The sequence below is a fragment of the Prinia subflava genome, chromosome Z (assembly GCF_021018805.1).
Source record: "Prinia subflava isolate CZ2003 ecotype Zambia chromosome Z, Cam_Psub_1.2, whole genome shotgun sequence".
Taxonomy (NCBI): Eukaryota; Metazoa; Chordata; class Aves; order Passeriformes; family Cisticolidae; genus Prinia; species Prinia subflava.
Window position 1 is genome coordinate 25,278,675 of NC_086283.1, and position 22,177 is coordinate 25,300,851.

General features: G+C 40.2%; 1 protein-coding gene across 2 annotated transcripts in view; it reads right to left on the reverse strand.

Moving 5' to 3' along the window:
* The window catches only part of IL1RAPL2 (interleukin 1 receptor accessory protein like 2), a 385,745-nt gene that overhangs the window by 154,130 nt on the left and 209,438 nt on the right, over positions 1-22,177 (reverse strand). For both annotated transcript variants that reach the window (XM_063423231.1, XM_063423232.1), the window contains one exon: positions 17,221-17,374. In XM_063423231.1, the coding sequence (XP_063279301.1) occupies positions 17,221-17,374 (154 nt within the window). The remainder of the gene's footprint in view (positions 1-17,220; positions 17,375-22,177) is intronic.

A 22,177-nucleotide genomic window follows, 5' to 3' on the forward strand; every position in this document is an offset into this window, starting at 1 on the left:
GCTGGCAAATACCCTAATTTCAGTTTCATGCTAAAATTAATTTCTTGTAAGCACTGCACTATTTCCTCACCCAGTTACCTTCCTATGACCTACACTTCTCACATTATGTTTTGTCACTTTGAGGGTTTTTTGGCACATTAGCCCTTTTTACAGTAGTTACAGCTGTACATACATGTATGCTACAAGGTTACCCCTTTCATGCCAAGTCAGTGACTTACAAATCTTTCAGGCTGAGATTTCCCAGGTGTGAACAGAGATGAGAGCTGATTTTGTTGTTGCTGTTGCCATTTTTGTTGCAAGGAAAATACCTGTTTAGATGCTCCTTTTCTCTTCTGAAGGTCAGAAACTGAAAACCAAGGCTGCCAGGACAGGGGAACTGTGCCAGCCAGCCCAGCAGACAGTGCTGCAAGGATGCAGCACCATGACAGAGTGGTGGAATCTATCCTGTCCCTTGGGACAGTCATCACACCCTCTGACAGAGATGGAACAGAGCTACATTCCTCCACTGCTTTATATTACATGTGCATCTTGCCTCCAGGAGGGATATACAGCACCCACGACAACAACCCCATCACTGCAGCACCGCATTTGTTATGTTGACAAATGAGCTTCATACACAAAATTGCAGCCACATGCTTTTGAGTGACTCCATCTTCTCCCATCCTTGCTACAGCTAAAAGGAAAATAGCATTTAATACTTAAAAATTGCTCCTGCTATGAAAGGGTTTATGATAAACCCTCTAAATAATTACTTTAAATATTTATTGGTGCACCAGGGGCTTCAGATGAGAGGAGAACAATTCCTCTTGTTGTTACTTGTGCTATCTTGCAATGCCCTCTCCGGTGGCAAGGTCCTTGGCACACATGACAAGCGCAGGCTGAATCTAAATCAACAGGGGCAACTTTTTAAACCCACCTCCATAATAACCAACTGAGAATTAAACATAAAGGCCAGCACAAAGCAGCACTGTCTCCTTCATTTCTGCTGCTGATTTGAGCTGGTTGAGGCCCCGGATTCTTTCAGGCACCTGTTTTAGCTGCCTCCTTCCATATCTCTACCAGGTCTTTGGACTGATTTGGACTGTTGGTGCTGGGTCACAGATTGCACCCATTCTTTGGAGACTCGTTCCTTCTTTCTCCATGATGATACAGCACAGCCTGGTTATAAGTCCTCAGCCAGACATTCAGGCATGCATTAGAATGACAGAGAACCTCAAAGACAGAAACAATCTCTGGGTCTAATTTTCCTTTGTTCTGGGTTGACAGGCATGGCTATGTCATGGATTTGGGAATTTAAACTGCCACTTTCCACATTTGCAGCTGTTTCTCACATCAGCCTCTGGGATTTGACTATGCGCTTATATTAGTAAACACAAGAACAACAGAAAGATTTCCTCTAATTTAGGCATCTTTACTTGAAGATAAGGATCTGCAGTTTCAATTCCTATTCTTATTTTCATAATGTAAACCCAGCAAGCTGTTACTCACCAAGCATGTCACCAAAAGGGAAAGCAGAGAAATGCAAATGTCTGTGAATTAAGGCAGAATCAGAGCAGTAAAAGCACACTAAGCTAAAATTAATCCTATTTAAAGGATAGAAACATGCCATGAGGTATCCAAATATAATTGATAATATTCTTGAAATGTACTATTTTTACAAAAATGAGCACTTATCTATTTTCCTTTATCACCCAGAAAATTTAAAGAAAAGAACAGCCTGTAACGTTCAGATGAAAATATATGCATTGCACAGTAACTTCTTTTTTAACCTAGACTTTATTATCAATTTTTTTAAAATGTCATGTTCTAGCAATACTTTTCTATCCTGCAGCTCAGCTCTTTTCACCCTAGGTACTTCAAAAGAAATTCTAACAAGAGAGGTTGGTCATTTTGTAGTGTTAGGGGAAAAAAATAAAATCACTCTCTGTCATACTGAAAACATGAGAATGATTTGGAATCAAAGAAGTGGATGTCATCAAAGGTCCAGAGAGAAGATGAATAGCTTCGGGAAGGAAATGGGGTTTTTTAATGCAGTTTAACATTGAGAATTAATGTAAATATCAAGCCTGGTTGCACAGAGAGATAGAGGATTTGGGGGGAAGAAAAATAGGGAGAGATATAATGTACACAGGAGGGTATACAGCAGAAACTGCAGACTAGGACCTGAGTGTTTTCTTCCAAGTTTTTCTTGAATTTTGACTGTCTGTCACAGTAAACAGCCCCAATTATATTCAGCTGGATTGACACATACAGAGCTCAAGGCTGGGGAGAAGAATATTTCAATAAGCAGCTACGTTACTGTAGGCATGAGGACATCAAGTTTTAGTCTCACTTCCTCCTCCTTCTGACATTTTGAAATGTCAAGCTCCTGTCCACATTGCTGCCTTGTTTCCCACCTCTTGTACAACTGAGCAAGGGAAAGTTACCTATTTACTGAATAGAAAGGATCACAGGATCACATGTCATTTTCAAATGAGGAATATGCAACCACAGAATCAGTGTAATGGTGCAACTATAGCTTAGGAACTGCAGTGTGGTCATTCTTATATTCTTATTTGAAAAACATACATTTTCAAATACCACAGCCCTGGGAAAAATCCGTGAGGGCTCCACACTGGATGGGGTCAGTCTGCAGCACCTCCATCCATGGCTGCATTGTGGTGTCAGGCACCACAGGGGGCTTCACATGAGTACCAGGGCAAGTGACAAGTTCCTGTCACCTTCAGGTGACACCCCATGCCAGCAGCTGTGTCAGTGAGAAGCACCCAAACTTAATAAAGTTCTTCCCTCTCACCAAAGAAAAGCTGGTGCAACAACACAATATTTAAACTCTGCAAAGTCCTTATTAAATGTGACAGCAACAGCTGTCGCAGCTTGAGCACTGACAGAACGAGGGAAAGAATTAAAGGCCTTTTGAGGGCTAGAAAAAGCAAGCAAGTACCATTTTAAACATTAAAATGAGGTCTGGGCTGACAGGGAATATAGATCTGGTGGCAGATAGCCAAAGACTTTGGAGGTGCTCAAAGCTGTTTCCCTGACCCTCCCACAACTTAATGGAAAGGAACCAACTTTCTTTCCAGTCCATATCTTCTACATTAAACTAATATATATAATTCACACTCTTTATTTTCAGCTTATGATGTGTCCCATTAACCTCTCCCCCACATCATGAGCTCCAACTGAAATAAACCTCAGTATTTGCTTATGAAACACACAATTCCCATTGCAATGTCAGAACAGTATATAGTAGAGAATAGAATTATTCGTTCTTGGAAGATGGAGAAAAAGCAGTCCTTAAAAATAAACCCCCCAAAAGAGGCATTTTTCCCCACAAATAGAATGATCCAACATGTACATTATAGCTGTGCTCAGTTTCCATGATTCTGCTTTTCTGGAATGAAGGCATTGATAACTTTCCTTGAGGGAATTTTTGGAAGTATTTCCATGCTTTAGCATGTTGCTTCAGTCATGTGGCCATGATCTACAGGAACTCAAACAGTCCTGTATAGGAAGCCACTAACATGGAAGAGAAGTTTCTCATGGATAAGTTTGTTTAAGAGCAGTCCCACGTGAATTAACTGCAGTATATGAGTAAACGTATAGGAGTAAACAATGAGTATATGAGTAAACAATGAAACATTTCTTTGTGTGAGATGTATGAAACCTGTTAAAGGTGAGAACTTAACAGGCTTTGTCACTGCCAGGTGTAGGAACCACTATTCTAACCCCTGAGGAGTCCACATTTCCACACTGACCTCTTCACCATCTTCTCTTCCCAGCAGCAGTCTGTGATCACAGTATTTCCTCTGAGTGCTGCACTGCCCAAAGCTTTAGAGCAGCTTCTTTGTCAAGTGATAGAAAAAGTCTTTTAACTAGAAAAGCAGTGAAGCCTTCTCTTCCTCTGGAGAGCAACACAGAAAATCTGCAGTTTTTTCCAGAATGGAATTCTTACTATGAAGAGAAAAAGGAATTTCTTAAGGGGACAAATGCTAATATTCCTTTCTGACCAAACCCATGGGTTTTTTTTCTGAAAAGTCACATTTCTTCATCAGCCTGATACTTTGATTAGGTTTTTTACCAGTTTCAAACAGACTATATATCATAAAACCAATTAACAAAGGTCTTCCTCTCTCCCCATCTAATCCTTCTCACCATGTTTCTGAGGTCCGTCCCTCTCACAGTGGCATTCACACCATGCTGAAGGACCCACTGTACAGCCTTCTTATTTCATTTACAAATTAAATTGCCTGTATTTCTGCAACATGTGCCTGTCCCAAGAGAAGCACAAATGGCATCTCTAAATCAGATTGCTTTACTGCACAGTCACGTGTACCAATATTTAGATAATACTGTCCTTAAAAATATCTGCCTAAATACAGTCGCTACAGCCACTTAGAGGCTACAGGGCTGTCATAGCCCTGGCAGAGCCTTGTTCCATCTCATCTCGCATTAAGGAAGAAAAAGCAGCATGGTAGTGTATTGCAGAGAAGCTGCAAGGGCATACACAGCTTATGGCAAATTGGTTCCTTCCCTGCCAGAAACTATAACCACTCCTGGCCCAGGATGGGCAGCTTGACTCTCCACAACTGGATTGCTAATGTGATATGCACTGAATAAAGATGAAAAGCCATCTGGTGCTTGGATCTAGCCTCCTTCAATATAACCAAAGCCCTTTTATCATCTTAATCGATTATGAAATTATCTCGGACCAATTCCTGGCAGACAGGTACCCACACAGGAGAACCAGCACCGGCCAAGATAAAATAAAATCAGAGACCGCACAGACCGCACTGCCCTTTCTGAGGAGGAATAGGCCTTTAGCTGCACTCCTGGGCTCTACCAGAAAAAAAAGAGGATAAGAACCCAAAGCTGCCTTAGAAATTTATGACTATATTGTTTATTAATTTTACTGTTAAATCATTTTGGTTTGCAATCCTGCACTTTATATTTACTGCACTTTCTCAGAGTACTTCAGCCCAGAGGGCTTGTCATAAAAAATACCTTGGAGAGGTTTTCATTTTAAGCCAAAGAAAAAGATGAAAAGTCAAATCACTTACTGTTGCATTCCCATTGGCTGCAAATTGATTTTATTTACTGAAACATGCTTGCATTGCAAAAACCACTCAACACACAGAGTAAATAAGTCAGTACACATAAGTCTAATGTAACAGAGTAGCTACCTAGCCCTTTGAAATAGACCAGAGTAATAAACACCTAAATACAAATTCAGTTGAATGCTTATTTTTCTCTTGCTTACAAAAGGTCAATCAATGCTATAAAAGACAAAAAATGGCTTGGTTGGTGCTGACGAAAATTAGGAACTTATTTTCCATGCTGCTCCATGATATCAAAGACAAACAAGGTACTTAACACACACAGCATATTTTTGTATGTCCTTTCAACTTAAAAACTGCAAGGCACAGAGCAAACATCAGTAAGTTATTAGCTCCAGTCTTGTGGTGAACTTCATAAGAGCAACATCAGAGCCCGAAGCAATACTACTACTGTCAGATCTCATAAGCTAAACAGGGTCAGGCCAAACAGGCACTTGAATAAGGCACCTTTGAGGATCACATCACTGCAGCAAGAAATAATGCTGACAATTCAGTAGTGAGCACTATTCCTTCCACAGCAGAACTTTTCATCTCAGATACACAGCTACAAGTGCCAGGCAGCACAAACCAGTTTTGAAAGGCGTCAACATTGTGCTGTGAAAATATAATCCTGTTCTCCAGGTCAAGTTAAAGCAGAGCTATTCACCTATTAAATTCTTTCCAGTCATTTCAAAGGAACAAGACAGTCATTGCTTCCTGTTCTCAAGCTTTTCTTATGAGACAAAACATTAGGCAAGATTTGCAGTTTCTCTGAGTGGGAAAGCTGCATTTTCAGTGGACAAGGCAGTCTGCTCACTCAAGTGTATCTATTTTACCATTAGCAAAATGGTTTCAGGGGCAGTGTTATTTTGTGTCTGTGCATCTATCTGCCTATCTATTATTAATAAAGAAGAAAGAGCATCCAGCCTACACTTTTATGATGAAGGAAGCCTCCTCTAACACAGAAAATGAAAACATACAAGTTTCTTTCAGTATGTGTGCTTTACCTCACTGTTGTGGCCAAAACCCCCCAAACCCTATCATTTATACTAAGTCACCTCCGCTACTGAAAGCACAATACACTTAGAGAATGTGGCTCAGCAGCTCCCGGCATGAACAGCCGTTTTTAAAGTGGGAGCTCATATCTGACATTTACAGTATATAGTCAGTGATTCAGCGAGCTACAGTTGCTGTGCACAAAGACAGATCATTGGAGAAATGAGCAACACACAACATGTGTGGAAGCCTTGGCTGTCCACATCAATAAATTAGACAATACCAAATAATCAATGCTACAAACTGCAAACTGCTGATTTAAGGTGCAAGGAAAAAGCCACAATGTTCAAGAACATGACAGATAACTAGGGGGCAACATAGGTCAATAAAAACTAATGCTATTTGCCATTCTAATTACTTTGCATGTTCATGAGCCAGGAAGGCAGGCTGTGGAGCTGTAAGTAAAGTGCCAAGAGTACTGACACTATATATAATTCATAGACTGCAGCATATTGCTACATTTCTTACTGCCCTTAGAACTTGCAGTTTCTCCAGGAGACATGAAGGTAATACCTAATGTTTACCTTCCAAACTAATTTTTCATGAACCCTGTATTAACAGGTCACTCTGGTGAATGGAAAAGTCATCCATCTGGATCACTTGAGTGACTGCAAACAAAGGAGCTTTTATCCTTGTGGATATATTTTGTTGTCACTTCAATAGTGACACAGTTTGCACAGCAACCACAAATGGGCCCACGCATCCCTCAGACACTGTCCAGATCCTCACCTCACAGACTCTGATGAGGTGTTCTTGAAACCAGAGGAGGTGGTCCAATTTATCAGGACTTTGCTGGGTGTCAGGTGAAAAACAAATGTTAAAAGACAGAACAGGACTGGCACTTCTTCCAAGTGAATGGGCATTCTCACTGTACTAATACCATGCTCTGGACTGAATTTTCTTGTTGACTCTTTGCAGACACAGAAGTTGCTGCAGATTTATAATGGGGTTTTGCATGGTTGAACAAGAAATACTCTGAAAAAGGCAGGGAAATTGCTCCATTTTCCAAATGGGGTCAAAAGCAAATGGACACATTTCTCTTGCTGGATCATACCAGGCTTTGCCTGAGGTAGATGGAAAAACTCAAGTCACTATAGAAATCAGTGGCAATAAAGTCTGCTTTGACCACAGAAACATCCTTAGCTCTCTAAGGGAGTTAAGAGGATGCCAGACGTAACAAATCAGAATCAAAATTAAAGTTTTAAGATAAATGCTTTACTGTATTACAGAAAGCTAATATTTACAAAACAAAGACCTTGGTAAAAATTAATACAAATCACGTAAAATATATCAAAAGAGAACTTTAATTGTTGGCACTTCCTATATGTAGCTTTAAATAGATGGTTATTTTGGCAATGGTTTGAGAACCCAGCTGTGAAATTCATTTCCTGGTCTTTAAGTACTGTATTTGTCAGCACTTAACCCATTTCTGCCTTGCTTTCTCTCACAGAAAGGAGGGTTTCCTTTAGAAAATAAAAATACTAGAAGATGCAATGCATCATTTATAAGAAAGTGCAGCAAAGGAAATGCTAAGAACAGTATCTCCTACCACAGATCTTTTAAAGCTTGGGACTCTCAGTAAAAACTTGATTTGGGCAGGCTTTTTTGCTGTCCCTTGTATTTAATGAAAAAGTGATTCTCTGACTGTCAAGATATTGCAAAGGAGGAGAAGAGATGAAGTCTTGCTATGGAAATGTGTAATTTATATGAGCAAGTAAATGTCACTTGAGATATGATGTACATATTATATATTTTAACATGTCAATATTGTAAGGGAATAGGAAGAATTTTCTGTTCTGAAACAATCTGCAGTACCTCTCCCAGAAGTAAAGAACTTCTGCAGATTTAACTTGTTCACTTTAAGTTTTTATTTCCAAATTAACAATTATCTAATTTTCACAACTGTTAGAACTGCAGTCACAAGCAAGATGCTTTTCTCTTTGCCTTTTGTTTTGTAAATATCTTCCCTTGAATGATTGGTTTCTCCAGATTCTTTTCATTTATTCTCTTTTGGACTCAAATATAGGTAAAAGCTCTGTTATGAAAAAAATGTTAAAGGGCATTTTCCAGGAGGAAAGGCCTTTCTGCATCTACCATCATAAATGCAGTTCATTAGTCAATGGAATGTACAAACACTATGAACTAAAAAGGAAACTGAAAGTCTCACCACTTTTTTATCCCCCCCTCAATGCTTACATTACATTTGAGGAAAATGCACAGTTTGTTTTGAGCTCAGCAGCCCTGGCTGGTTAATCATTGTATCTTTGTGACATTCTTTGGGTAGTGATACTGTCGTGGTTGGGGGGGAGGTGAATTTTTCCAGGGGGATGTGGGCAGGCCAATCAGTGATCAGGTTTTTGGCTGGCACTTGGATTGGTCACTCAGAGGTTTGGACACGCCTCTGAGGACACAAGGGGTTAAAAGCAGGACTCCATGGTGGTTCGGCCTCTTTTGGGTTCTGGTTTAAGCAGACAGAAATCTCAGGCCTCCTCCCCCTGCCCAGCCACCAGGCTGGGTGGGGGAGGGGACACATGTGGTTGGGCTCAGGTAAGCCGGAGCCCCGGGGGACAGGGAAGAGAGTGAACAAGACTGGGAGCTAGCCCCTATCCAGGATGGAGGGGTGGAAAATTGTGGAGCTGCCTTCCGTTCCGTCCCGTCCCCGCTCCCCCTGCTCCCCCAAGGAGAGAGACTGTTGCTTCAGAGTTTTGAATACCGACAGCAGCTAGCAGTGAAGAAAGAGCGGGGGCAGGGGAGAGGAGAAGTTCCTAGCTGTGTAAAGAGATGCCGAGTCCAGGGCCCTGCTGGGAGCCAAGAACTGTTGGCTCTTCCTGAGGCAGAAAGAGACTTTTCTCAGACATTGCTTCTCATGGCTGGTGGCTTCAGAAGAGAGAGAGAAACAGCTCGAGACTGAGATGATGAAGGAAGATGAAGGGAATCCCAGGTGGGCAGGGATGAAGAAGAGTGGCTTTTTGAGCTGGACTTTTCTTGCATAATGTTAGCCATAGACTGAACTCCAGTCTCTTTGAACATAAACTACATTTTTGTTTGGATGCCGCTGGCTCGACTTTGCTACAGTGACTGGCACTTAAAGAGTGGAGCGAACAGAGAAGAGAAGGGAGAGGGTGTGATGGCACCCTGTGACCACAGAGAAAAAAAGCCCTCGGCCCCAGGGGAAAGATGGGGAGAGCTCGGCATGCAAGCATCCTTAAGAGAGCCCTGTATGCAGCTTCAGCTTATGGACAGTGGTGAGAGCACTGGACATAGGAAAGAGAAAGTGTCCCCTGGCAGACTTCTCCGGGCAGTGCCACGGGTGACATGGAAACACACAAAGAGTAAACCTGCATTTCCTGAAGAAAAGTCTGTGGTGCAGGAGAGACTCCTCTCTGCCTTGCTGAATTGAAGATTTATTTTTTTTATTTGAGTGGTGATTGTTTGATTTAAAACCCAAGGGTTTGGTCTATGGAGGGTAATGTGTAAAGGGTAGAAACTGGGGGAGGAGAAGAAATGTTCTGAGAAGTTTTTATTTCTGTCTCTCTGTGTGTTTAGAGTTTTCTCTCTCTGTTCTTATGTAATGTAATAAAGTTTTGGTTTTCTGTTTTCAAGGTTTAAGCCTGCTCTGCTCTGTTCCTGATCACATCCCACAGTAGTTGTTAGGGAAAAAACATATATTCATGGGTGCATTAACATCTGGCCAGTGCTAACCCATGACAGATACCTAAAGCCACCATGGCACACAGGCAGGTGCCAGGAGAGCCACAGTGTGAGCCTCCTTTTCCCCGCATTCTCCCAGGCCAAAGTATGAGATCCATCCTCCTACCAGCCAAGGAAACGGGGTGCAAAAATCCATTACTCCCTTGCTCTGGGAGCTTTCTGCACAGGGATCTGCTGTCTGTTTTACAAAGTATGGGAGGGAGTTCTGACTCATGGATAAAATCACTTGTTGAGAACAAAAATGAGGGCTAAGGCAGAAAGTGGCAGTATTCCAGTGCTCCCTGACCATGCTCCAACAGCTACCCAAAAAGTAACAGGGAGCAGGAGTTGGGCCTTCGGCTGGAAACAGCACATCTCCTGGCAGAAGGGAGCTCTGGTTGGAACACCTGCACGGGATACAACAGGGGACAGGCACCCTGGGCCATGTCAGAAGTGGAGGGGGCTGCCAAGCGCTGGGAGTGAGCTGCACGTTGCTCACAGCAGGCAAAGAAAGGCTAAAGCTGCCTGGCCGAGAGAGGAGGGAAAGAATAAAAAGCATGTCCCTGGGTCCTACAGCTGCTGACAGCTTCAATATCACTTTAGAATTCTGGTGAACACTGAACAGGGGAAATTTTTCTTTTGGAGATGTGGAGCTAAATGAATACGGCTCTCAAGAAGGAGCATCTGCTTCCAGGAAAAGGGAGACAGCTCCAAGTATAGCAAATATTTCCCATGCCCACCAGCACTGGCCATGCAAGGAAGTGGGGAGAAGCAAACCCTGAAGCCCAGACCAGCTACCACCATCCACACGTCACCATGTTTTACCTTGGAGTGCTTTTCAGGCTGTTTCATCAGGAAAATTCACAGGCTGCTTTAGGCTTTCCTTGAAATGTTTTCTGCTTTATTTGAGACAACAGACTCTCTGACCCATGCTTGAAAATACAAACAAATAAGGGAGAGGGGAACTAACAGCTCTCATCAGAGCTGCTGGCCAAAATAAAAAATAAAACACCACTGCACTTCATGCAACTCCCAGATCCCAGAGATTAGGTTAGATATCGAGTGCTGACAGAAACCAGAGTTTACATTTGGGGAAAATTTTGTTATCTTACAAGAAATTTCCTGCAAAACATCAATTAAAAATAAAATTAACAGAAACATTCAAAACACCGCCTTTCAGAAATGCTAAAAATTTTCAATAATATATATTAGTAGCTATATGTGTTATTAAAAATAATACAGACCCAAATAAAAATAAAATGTATCAGCTTACAACAAAGAAGTAATTTGACATAATAAAATCAGAAATACAAAGTGTTGCAATATGACCTTTGATGTTAAAATTACATAAATGGAAATTAATGTAATTTTCACACAGTGCTCTAATTGATGTTACTGCCTTATTTGATTATTAAATGGTTCTAACAATTGCTATTTCATCCCATCTCCAAAGAAAAGGCTCTGGAGCTCAGAAAATAAAGCAAAAATGGGAAGAGTGGGAGCATGTCCAGACTCCATCAGGATCCAGAGGCTCTGCCTTCTCTGCAGAGTGCAGTGCCAGGCAGAGATGTCAGAGTTAGTTTGGGTACCAAATGCCATGCAAACAAGTTAACTGGCTATGTTGGAAAAGCTCCTTCACAGCTAACTGAGGAACCCCTGCACACCAGAGCTCAGGCATGTCCACAGCACAGGACCTGTCACTGCACAAAACTGCTGGGGATGCTCAGTTCAGCTTCTGCTCCTCAGCCACCTGCTTTTTTAACCTGAGTCTTATGCTGGCCCTGCTTTGAGTTACATCTACAAATCATTTTCAGAGCTCAGTGACCTTTCATAGATAAACTGGATTTTTGGACAAGTAACTACTTAACCAACACTGAACCATTTCATAAATACATTGCAGGTTACTAAACTGTTTATGCCAAAACATGATGCCGTTGGGAGGGAATCACAATTAAATGCTTTCAGATTTTTAGGCGAACACCAACTTCTATATTTGACACCACAAAAGTAAATCCCTTGTAATAGTCTCAGTTCCAAAGGACTTGGAAGGACTTCTGTGTTTCAGCTCAGTTTAAATAAGCTTTTAATTTATCTTAACACTTTCTGCTGTGGTTGTTCTGGAAACTGTCAGCAGCCAAAAATGTTGTCAATCAACACATCATTTGTATGACTTTGGTGACAATACCTTATTCACCATAAACTGATAAGGCCTAGAGTGCACTTATGGATTACTGCAGGTATGAATTTGACTCTGATCAGCACCCAATAAATGCTGCCAACGTGTCACTAGCCTCAACTTCTAATACTGTAAAGTGGCATATCCAGTTTACAGAGGATTAAAAATGGGCAGAAAAACAACCATTACCAAATGGTGAACATACTTTTAGCTCATACCCCTACTTCTTTTGTGGTAGCTTTTCTCTCTACAGCACTAGAGCTGCTGGAAAGTCCAACTAATTGTTTGCTCTTCTAAATCAAATTCACCTCCTTGGTTTAACAATAGCAAATCACCATCAACTATTTTTGCTAATAAAGGGGTCCCAAATCCACAAACAAAATCTAGCAACAGCAGCAGGCGTAATTTGAAAAGTGAGAGATGTAATGAGACTTGAAAGAATTTAATTGAAAAACTATGATCAAAGAGTGAATTCGGGCAGAAACATTCAACTCAAGTAGCCATGTGGAATAATTTGTCATTTACGATGGTCAAAACAGATATTGCTGCATAAATGACTTTTAGGAACAGCCAGGCATTTTAGCAGCCTGTGAAAAATATGCCAGAGTAGAGGATGAAGGAAACTTGGAGGACAGAGCTCCTGGACAGAGTGGTCCAGTAATTCCTGCATGTCACTCCAATCCATCACCAGCAGTTTATGAAGTTGGTCAGATGGCCACCTTCTGCTGTCATACTGGAAAATAATTCACCAGTACAAGCTCACAAATCACCTCTTTCCATAGGCAGCAGAAGGAGCAAGGCAACCTCTCCCACTAGCACAGCTGTCCCTGAATAAACACATCCCTTCGAAACAGCCTCATCAACCAGGGGCACCTGGGCCACGCCATGAGAGCAGGTCTTGCTCCCTTCTCAGAGGCATCACACTCTTCCAGACCTTCAAGATATGTCTCCTTGCATCTTCTTCTCACCTTGTACCTTCACAAACCAGTGTTCCAAAGTTAAAAGAGTGCTGAAGGAGCAGACAAAAACAGCAGGTGTTTTTCTCAATGGCACCTTTTCACCCACAAAGCTATTGAAACATTGCTGTGCATCAAGACCGAGTAAACTTGCTGGTAAGGCTGAGGAAAACAGGAAGATGCATAAATTGCCTTTCAAAACCAACATTACTTCCTACATTTGTTTTTTTTTTTCTTTTAATCTGGATAGTGTAACTGTTCTTCAATAAACATTGGCATTTACAATATGCAATAACATGTTTTTGATTGCTGATATTCCTGAATAACTGTAATTTTAATAAATTCTAATCACGTATATTATCTGTAACTTTATATTAGTGAATTCCATTTTTTTTCTAAATAGGTGCACTCTAATTTAGTATCTAATTAAAGACCAACTTTCTGTTACATTTTTACACTTTAGAACCCTAGATCACAGTTTCTAATCCCTCTTGCTTGTTACACCAAAACTACCAGGAAGCAAAGTCAAATGGTATCAATATATATATTTTTTTTTACATAGACTGAAGGGTTATGTGTTATTTGCTAAGAGATAACACTGTTGTCATGTTTCTTCAGCAAAAAAGGCTGACAAGACTTGTTTCACATCTGTCTGCATAATATAACAAACCCATGAAGAACTAGTGATGAAAAAGCTGGTTTGTTGACAATCTATTATTGTTAAATGCACCCAAACACCAAGATTTAGGCACTGCTCATTAGTGCTGTATTGTAGCTCAGGATTTTGTCCCTATAAATACTTCTTGTCAAAATATTTTTCAAATATATTCTAGGCTGCAAGCCTTTCCCTTACAACCCTGCAGAACTACAGCCTCTGAAGCCTTTCATCAACTGAATCACACTCAGCTGTTCATTACCCACTGCAGCCAGACAGTGACACTGCCAGCCCTTTGTCCAGTTGCCCCTTCCTGCAAATGTCATCTGAATTGTTTGCTTTCTGCTCTGCTCACCTGCCAATACCATTCAGGTCCCTCTGTCTGTCTTCCCCTGGCCAGGCATCACACACTGATTGCTTTCAGTTTCCATCTTCTCACACAGAAAGATTTCTTTCTTACAAGTTACCTCATAGTTGCTCATATTACGACTTAGTCACAGAAGAAAGGGAGGAGGAACTGCCCTCCTACCTCTAACTGGCCTACTGACATCTTCCATTTGGGTCTGCAGAGGCCAGAAGAATCCAAGGAAAGCACATGCTGTCCTCACAGCTCCCTGCCATAGGCACAGCCACTAAGACAACTGTGCTGACACTTTGGCACAGGAAGCTAAGGCAGCACTTTCTAATAGCTCTAATGACATCAGTGGACTTTGCTGGATAACTAAATAATAAGAGTAGGGTTGTGTTCCCAACTGAAAGCCTCTGCTTGAAATAAATCCTCAGGCAACACTGATATAAATACTGAACAGGGAGTCATCCTTCACTCAGCCCACAACTGCTCTCTTGTCTGCTGTTAACTTTGATCAGGCTGGCTTGTGGGATCCCATCTTCAGCAAAACTGCTGCATTTGTCTGGGATCTCATTAACTATTCTGATTAGTTATACCAACAGCAAGTTAAAATGGTGTGTCTGGCTCCTGCATCTTGAAATTTTCCTAAAGCTTTTGATGTAACTTCTGTTATGACAGCACTGCATTTATTCTGATTTCAAGTTTCACTTTAGATGCCCGTTCTGCATTCAGCTATGAATAGCAAATATTTCACATAACTACCAGAATCTTCACAAAGGACTAAAAACCTCATGTATCATATTTGATGTGACTTCAAAGAAGAAAAGATCCTTGTCTTACAACCAAGAGATAAGTAACTTCATCCACCTAACTGGTGTATTCTGTATATCTGTACTGCATGCAGTGTACTTTAGCAGACACCTGAAAGACTAAAGTGAATGTAAGCCAGTTTCCTCTCTCTCCATGGCAGTGCGTCTCTCCTTGCTCAAGGGAGACATGGAGTTACCCATTTCACTTTCAGAATAACTCTTCAATAACAATTTCAGGTTACCATGGCTGCTAGCAGTACCCAACAGAGCCTTTCTGTTCAAAATCTTTATCTTAGAGGAACCCAGACACTTGCCAATAAATGCCAGTTCAGGCATGGTAATAAGCACCAGTAATAGAAACAGCATTACAAAGCTCCTTCAGAAGAAAGCAGCAGGCAAGATCCTTTTCTCCAGATCTGTGTTGCAGGCTAGCAGAGACAATTCTACCCCAACCTTCAGCAACTATGTGCTAACTGTAATTTTAAAGACCAGCAGGTTCAGAAGTTAGAGCTCTGGTTTTCCCTCTAGCTTCTCCTGGTGCGATATTTTGATGAGAATTCCTTTTCAGACAGATGAAAAATGGGGCCCAGTGCAACACCAATTTCATTACAAGAAAGACCTGGACATACTGAGATGCGTCTGTGAAGGACCACAACATTTATTCAACCAAGTCCCTGAGGATCTCATGTACCTTCTCCCAGCTGTGATCTGACCTCAGGACCCCCCCACCTGGCTTGGATAGCCACACAACACCAGTAATCCTTTGCTGTTTGTTGTACAAGTTTTCTTTACCTCTCCCCCACAAAGATCTAAACCTACACATATGTAAAATTCAGAAACCGAAACAAAATAGGAGAAACAAACTTTCTCAACCAAGCTGTGAGATAATATGCTTACATGGATCTACTAAATTTGTAGTTCTCATCCACATTTTTAGGTTTTCATTCACATAACCTTACTAGCCTCCTTCAGATATCTGGAGAGATTTGACCAGCAAACACATAACATCAGATATATCTCCCAAGTATTTCCATCTGGAAAACGTGTTTACAAACATATGTACTTTTATAAACTAAACAAAATTTAATGCAACATGAATTCACACCAAATTAAATGGGGAAAAATCTGCTTCTCAAGCATTTTGCAAGAAGGAGAACACTTACATATTTCATACCTACCTTTTAAATAATTCAGATAATAAACCTTTTATTAAGAGAAATAACTGTAATAAATACTACATTTAGTTTAGGACAAATTCCTTAAATTGTGACGTATAACTATACATAGTGTTTAAATAGTGAAGAGACTACATGACTTCTAGCAAGGTCATGATGAGAGGGAGAGCACAGAATATCCATTGTGAGGAATTGAGTTAAATGCATCTCATTTTCACTTTGTCAAACTTAGTTCACATTTTGGTTGAAGACCAGCATACTGCTTAGGGTAGCAACTATCCACAAATCAAGTATTATATCTTCTTTCATTATATCTTCATTCATTATATCTCCATTCATATTTCAGGTCTAGGTCAGGTAGGTCAAATCAACACTTGAGAGTTCTGTCCATGGTCAAAAATGGGCAATAAAGGGTCACATGACACAGGGCACACAGGGAAAAGAACTCACTGAAAATGAGGAATAATGATAAGAATAAAAAACAGCTTCCACTCAAAATAAAGAGAAGACTTTTTTGTTCAAGAACATATTAGAAACACCATATTGAATAATTCATCTTGATATTAGAGGAATTCTACCAGTCACTGCTTTGAGTAGATCCCTGTTTTAATCAGTATGTGGGGAAAAAAACCTCACCATTTGTTTATATGGTTTTGTGTGAAAGGCTGAAGAAAACCTCAGCTGTTTCCAGGTACTTGCAAAGTTCCACAATGGTAAAATAATAATTATGGATGTCATACTGTACAGTGGGATGAAAAGGGAGCAGGAATATATCAGTAGACAATACTTTATTTAGCTGTTCATTTTTGGTACCTGGCAAAAATAGACAGAAAAATACTGTTGTCTGGTAAATACTACATGGAGTCAGAACCATAGAGTGTATGACTTCCTGACAAGCGGGTTACTTTGTTTTGACAGTCCAATATTGCTAACTTCATTCTTGGAATAAGTTGTGCCATACTCTTCACTAAAGACAATCCCTAGACTAGAAAAGCTGATCATCAGGAATTAAATGACAGCTTTAAAATATAGAGCATTTCCAGGTTTTGTACAGAGCAAAAGGTAGAAATACTCTTCTGTGGAATTTTAGAAGATCTTGATAAAAATTTCCCTGAGTCTAGGATTGCTCAGCTACTGGGATTTGCTCTGGACTTCTATCAAACAGATTCACTGACAGATTTCACCGACACGGGAATATAATTTTTTCTTATTATTTCAAAGCTTTATTTTTTTCCTATTGACATAGAAAAAAGATTCTTACCAGTAACCTTCAATTCAACTGTCCTTCGTATAACCTTCCCTTCAAACTTTAGTTCACAGGTATAATTTCCTCCATCTTCTTCCTGGACCTCTTGAATTAAGAGAGTGTTTCCCTTCTGAACTACAACGTTTCTCCACATTTTCGGCTCACATTCCTGCAGAGAAAAATCCAGTGCCAAAATTACCTGGCTTGTACAACATAAGACAGTGTTGCCTGATCAGATTTTCAATATTACACAGAAGGAAACAACCATCTAGAATTACTTTGCAATTAAAATTCAAATATAATTTCAGAAGAGAATATAATTTCAGCAGAGAGATCTGAAACTGGAATTAATTTGAAGACTGAAATTAAACAGGAATGTTTTTAGGTTCAGTTATTCCTACTGTATCACATGGGCTGTGTTTAATATGTGGTGCCCTCAAGCAATGTTAAAGTATCTTTTTCTTCATAACAACTGCCAAGGCCTCTCCTTTACCATGGACCATTAAAATACATCTCTATTTGAAGGGAGTAAGGGCAACATCTGTTTAGAACTAGCCTGAAGGCAAATTTTAAACTTAGTCCCAAGCTAGAACCATTTACAAATAGAAGAAAACAGGAAGAACTGCAATTCTTTTGAGAGAATTCAGAAGCCTGGTCTCCTTACAGCGTTATTTCCCATCATTGGCTTTTCCAACACCTGATGAGCTTTGATTCAGCCTTTTCCCATCACAAGGCACTTTGCAGCATCACCCCTATACTCTGATGCAGGACATGGTACTGATAGCCTGCATCTCTCACAGGCTTCACCCACAGGATCCTTATCTGTTGTTTGGCAGATTAAAGTTCATTGCTACAAATTGTGATCCTACTGGAACAGCATTTGAGTCCTTCTGGGTGTGATAGAGTGCAAGAAGCTGCTCTCCCTCCTCTTCCTAATACACTGGATCCTTGTAGGCAGATCAGTTGCCTTCCATGTGAACAGCACTCATGATTGAATCATTCTTGGAGTGCTCTGAACAAAATGCATGGGACAAATCTAATCATTGCCTCTTGAAAATGGCACCTTAAGATTATGTATTATTGTCTCTAAATACCTTTAACATCAATCCTGTTCTGCCTGCAACAAAATCACACTTTTCAAGTTCTCTAAAGCACTCAGATAATCCTGTACCCAGGAAACACAAAGCAACATAGGGCCTGAGTATCTTCAATGCCCCTCTACTCCCTTTCTCAAGCTGGCAGCTTGGAATAAGCTCTCAGACTGCTGCAGTCTCACATCAGTTACATCAGGCTCAGCAACTTCAGAGACTGGTGACATGCCCACACCTCTGCCCCATTTTCTGCTCGTCTGCAACAGCAGTGTCAGAAACACAGAAAACAAAATAGAACAAAGCTTTCTCTTAAGAAAACAACCAAACAAGAAAATACGTCAACATGCAAATATATTGTACCACAGTAAGAGATCAGCATGACACAAACATAAATTTTTCATGGACTCCATACGCATTCCGAATCCATGTCAGATTCTAAATTAAAGGACAACAATAGAAAAAAGAAAAAGACAGGACTGAGAGTTTCTGGCCTTGCACTTGAAAATGGGGCACTGAAGAAATCTCCTTGTCCCTAGGAGGCCAAATGCAGTCACAAAATGATCAGATTTCAGATTCAGAATCTGTGCAACACTGCTGCAGGTAACAGAGTGATTGGCTCATCTCTCTGTTTCCAAAGTACACCTGTAAGGGAAGCATCATCTCGTCTTGCAAGTGAACTTTAGTTAACATTGGTGGTAGGGAACGACCAGAGTCTGTAGTAGTGCATTTTTACACCCAAACAGGTGTTTCTATATAAGGGAAAGAGTTTCGGCTTACCTTGAAACATAAAAGGAAGTTAAACTAGAATTTTCTATAGCCTGCTCATTGTAATTGGCTCAGTGCCAGCACAGAGGCACTGATTGGGCTTTGGGAGTGTACCTCAAAGCCTGTTGCCAATCTCATTGGGCAAGGTGCCAAATAGCCCACCTAGGTCATTCAATGTTTAAGAAAGAGCACAAAAGAACTTAAAAGATTTTTTGGAATGCCTTAGCCAGTGTAAGAGTGTCTTCTACACTGTGCTTGCCTTGTATTTCTTTGTTGTATAATGTTTATTATTTTTGTTGTTATTAAAACCTTTTATTTTACAAAGCATGTCCAAAGAAGCCATCTCGCTATGTATTAAGCCATTTCTCCGCAAGGCTGGACCCTCGGAAGGTATTGAGATCTTTCAGTAAGAGTCCAGATCCCACCTAATGTGCTGAGACTCACTCAGGACACAAATCTGAGCCAGGAAATGCCTGATTTGAGCTCAATATTTTAGTTCTATTGAAAGGTACATCAAGCACCTACTCGGAGTGTAGGTTAAATCTGAACATTGGGCAAAGAATACAATTCAGTCCTATTCAATCCTAATTTAGAAGGAATACAATTCCCAGAACACACAAAGTAAGCATATTTGAGATATGCACCCTTTACTGCATCACTGAAATAACCTATCACGTGTTATCAGTTTTATATTCTCTATTTAAAAGTATGGGAACAAAGAGATGGAAGATATATTTTTATATACAAGTTTGCAATAAGAAGGATGACACCTTTACTACTATGAAGATTAATGATTTAGCAAAACCAGTGTTTGTGCTATTGTGGTTTTACATAGAGAAATTGTTCTAGTGGAATTGTACCACTAATTTCCTAATTATTTCTTTTTGTATCTTCTTGAAACACTTCCTATTAAAGATTATTTATAAGCCTTTCTTTCCCAAATTTCAGCTAATTATTTTTTATTCTGCTGACTATGCAGGCTTTAAAAAACCATGTTGAAAATGCTTGTTTATATATTTAATACACAAAACTAAAAGCAAAAAAAAGAAAGAAGATGGAAAATGCCTGAGAAACAAAATTCTTACTGGTTTTTATATTGTGAAAGCAATGTAGGCTTTACTGTCGGAGGTCTGCTGATTTCCCTAAAAGGGTAAGTGCTCAATTGTATGACTCCTTTCATGGAATCACAGAACAGTTTGCGTTGGAAGGGACCCTACAAATCATCTCATTCTAATTCCCCTGCATGGGCAGGGACACCTTCCAGTAAACCAGGTTGCTCCAAACCCCATCCAACTTGTTGTTGCACCTTTCCAGGGATAGGGAATCCACAGCTCCTCTGGGCAACCTATGACAGTGCCTCACCACTCTCACAAGAAAAAAATTTAATATCTAATCTAATCTCTCCTTCAGTCCATGGCCATTGTCTCCTATCCTTTCACTACCTGCCCTTGTGAAAAGTCACTCCCCAGTCATCTCCTAAGCCTCCTTCAGGTACTGGAAGGTGGTCTAAGTTCTCCCCAAAGGCTTTATCAAATTAATTGCTCTTTTCTGCTTCTGCTTCTTTATGTTTACCTGCTCCAAGAATCTGCAAGTTTCTTTTTCTAGACTATTTACTTTCCTTAGACATCTGAAATGTTTTGGTTTTTTCCCCCAGCAATTAAGGTGTGCACTATTATGCTTCTTTCTCTCTTCCTTGAAATCTAAGTGGCAGTACCTCAAAAGTCTATTTTTCTGGGTAGATAAAAACTACCTGTCCTTCACCTGACATTTTGATTGTTCTTTTAGCCTTCCTTTCAACCCAGTGGTGGAAAAGACATGATGGAAATGGATTAAGACTCCACACTCAAGATGTAATATACCTTTTCCCTCTGCCAGCTATTTTTCATGAAACTGCTCTTACTCTTAAATCCCATTCATTCAATCATGCCTTGACACACACATTTACTTAAAAAAAAAAAATCCCGTACATCTTGTCAAAACAGTTCTAATGGGCATTACTGAGCTAAGCATATATCAATGGCATTAATTGAAGAAAACTTAAAAAATAAATATTTAATGCAGTGTAATTCTAGCCAGAAGTGAGTTCATACTACTGTTAAAACAAATCCTCACAGCAAATGGTATATTACATAGCAGGTGGGCATGTGGAATTCTGTTCAGGCATAATTAAGAGCTTGTTTAAATTACAGTTAACTCCCAGGAAATTGATGCAATTACTAGCTCAGAGTCATTAATCCCTCAACACAGAGAAGCCTTTTGGAAGGCAGAGAACGTTCTGCATACAGTGGGCTGGCATCATCACTGTCCTGTCTGATGATATTTCATAGGTCACAAGTCTAAACTACCTGACTACCAGTGAACTGCAGGTTCTCATGAACACAAGGATTTCTTTCTTCCACAGAAGGGATAAAGAAGGAAATCTCAAGGACTTCTTCAGATTTATGTATCTACTCTTCCATTTTAAACAACTTATGCTCCTTGCCTGGGTGAAAATCTCTAAACGTTCCAGCATAATGGAAAGGAATACCCATGCCCTCCCCCTGGCTCCCACCAGTCCCTCTGGAGCAGATTTACTCAAGAATGTGGCTATATGTACACATCAAGCTTAAAATCCAAGGTAGGGGGGAAACTTCAGGATCCATGTGTTGTGACCAGAAATGAGTCTTCTTTGGAAAGTGAGAGTCAGGTCCTAAGGCAGGATAACACTTTACACTATTTTTTCAGGAGAAGGGACCTGTTTTTTGTTATTCACATTGCCTCCCACAGCATGCTCTTAAGTCCTAGATTGCAGCTTGTAGGGGTTATCCCAGTATTCATCAAATTATTTTGAAATCCATATAATTATATATTTTCTAGAAGTTGGACTTCTGCACTTTTGAATATGCCAACTTTTATTAACAGTAACGTAATAGTCTCTACAATATCCAAAACTGTTCAGGAATAAGTTTCAAGGGATAAGCTGACATACATAGCTTCTGTGCAACATTATTATTGTGATTGCACACTGCTGAGCTTTCTGACTCAGGCCTAGGTAACAAAGATGTTTCTCTAAAAGCCAAACTCATAACTCATTATTGTTAATTAGAGATAAGAAGGTGTATGTAGTAGGTTATCTC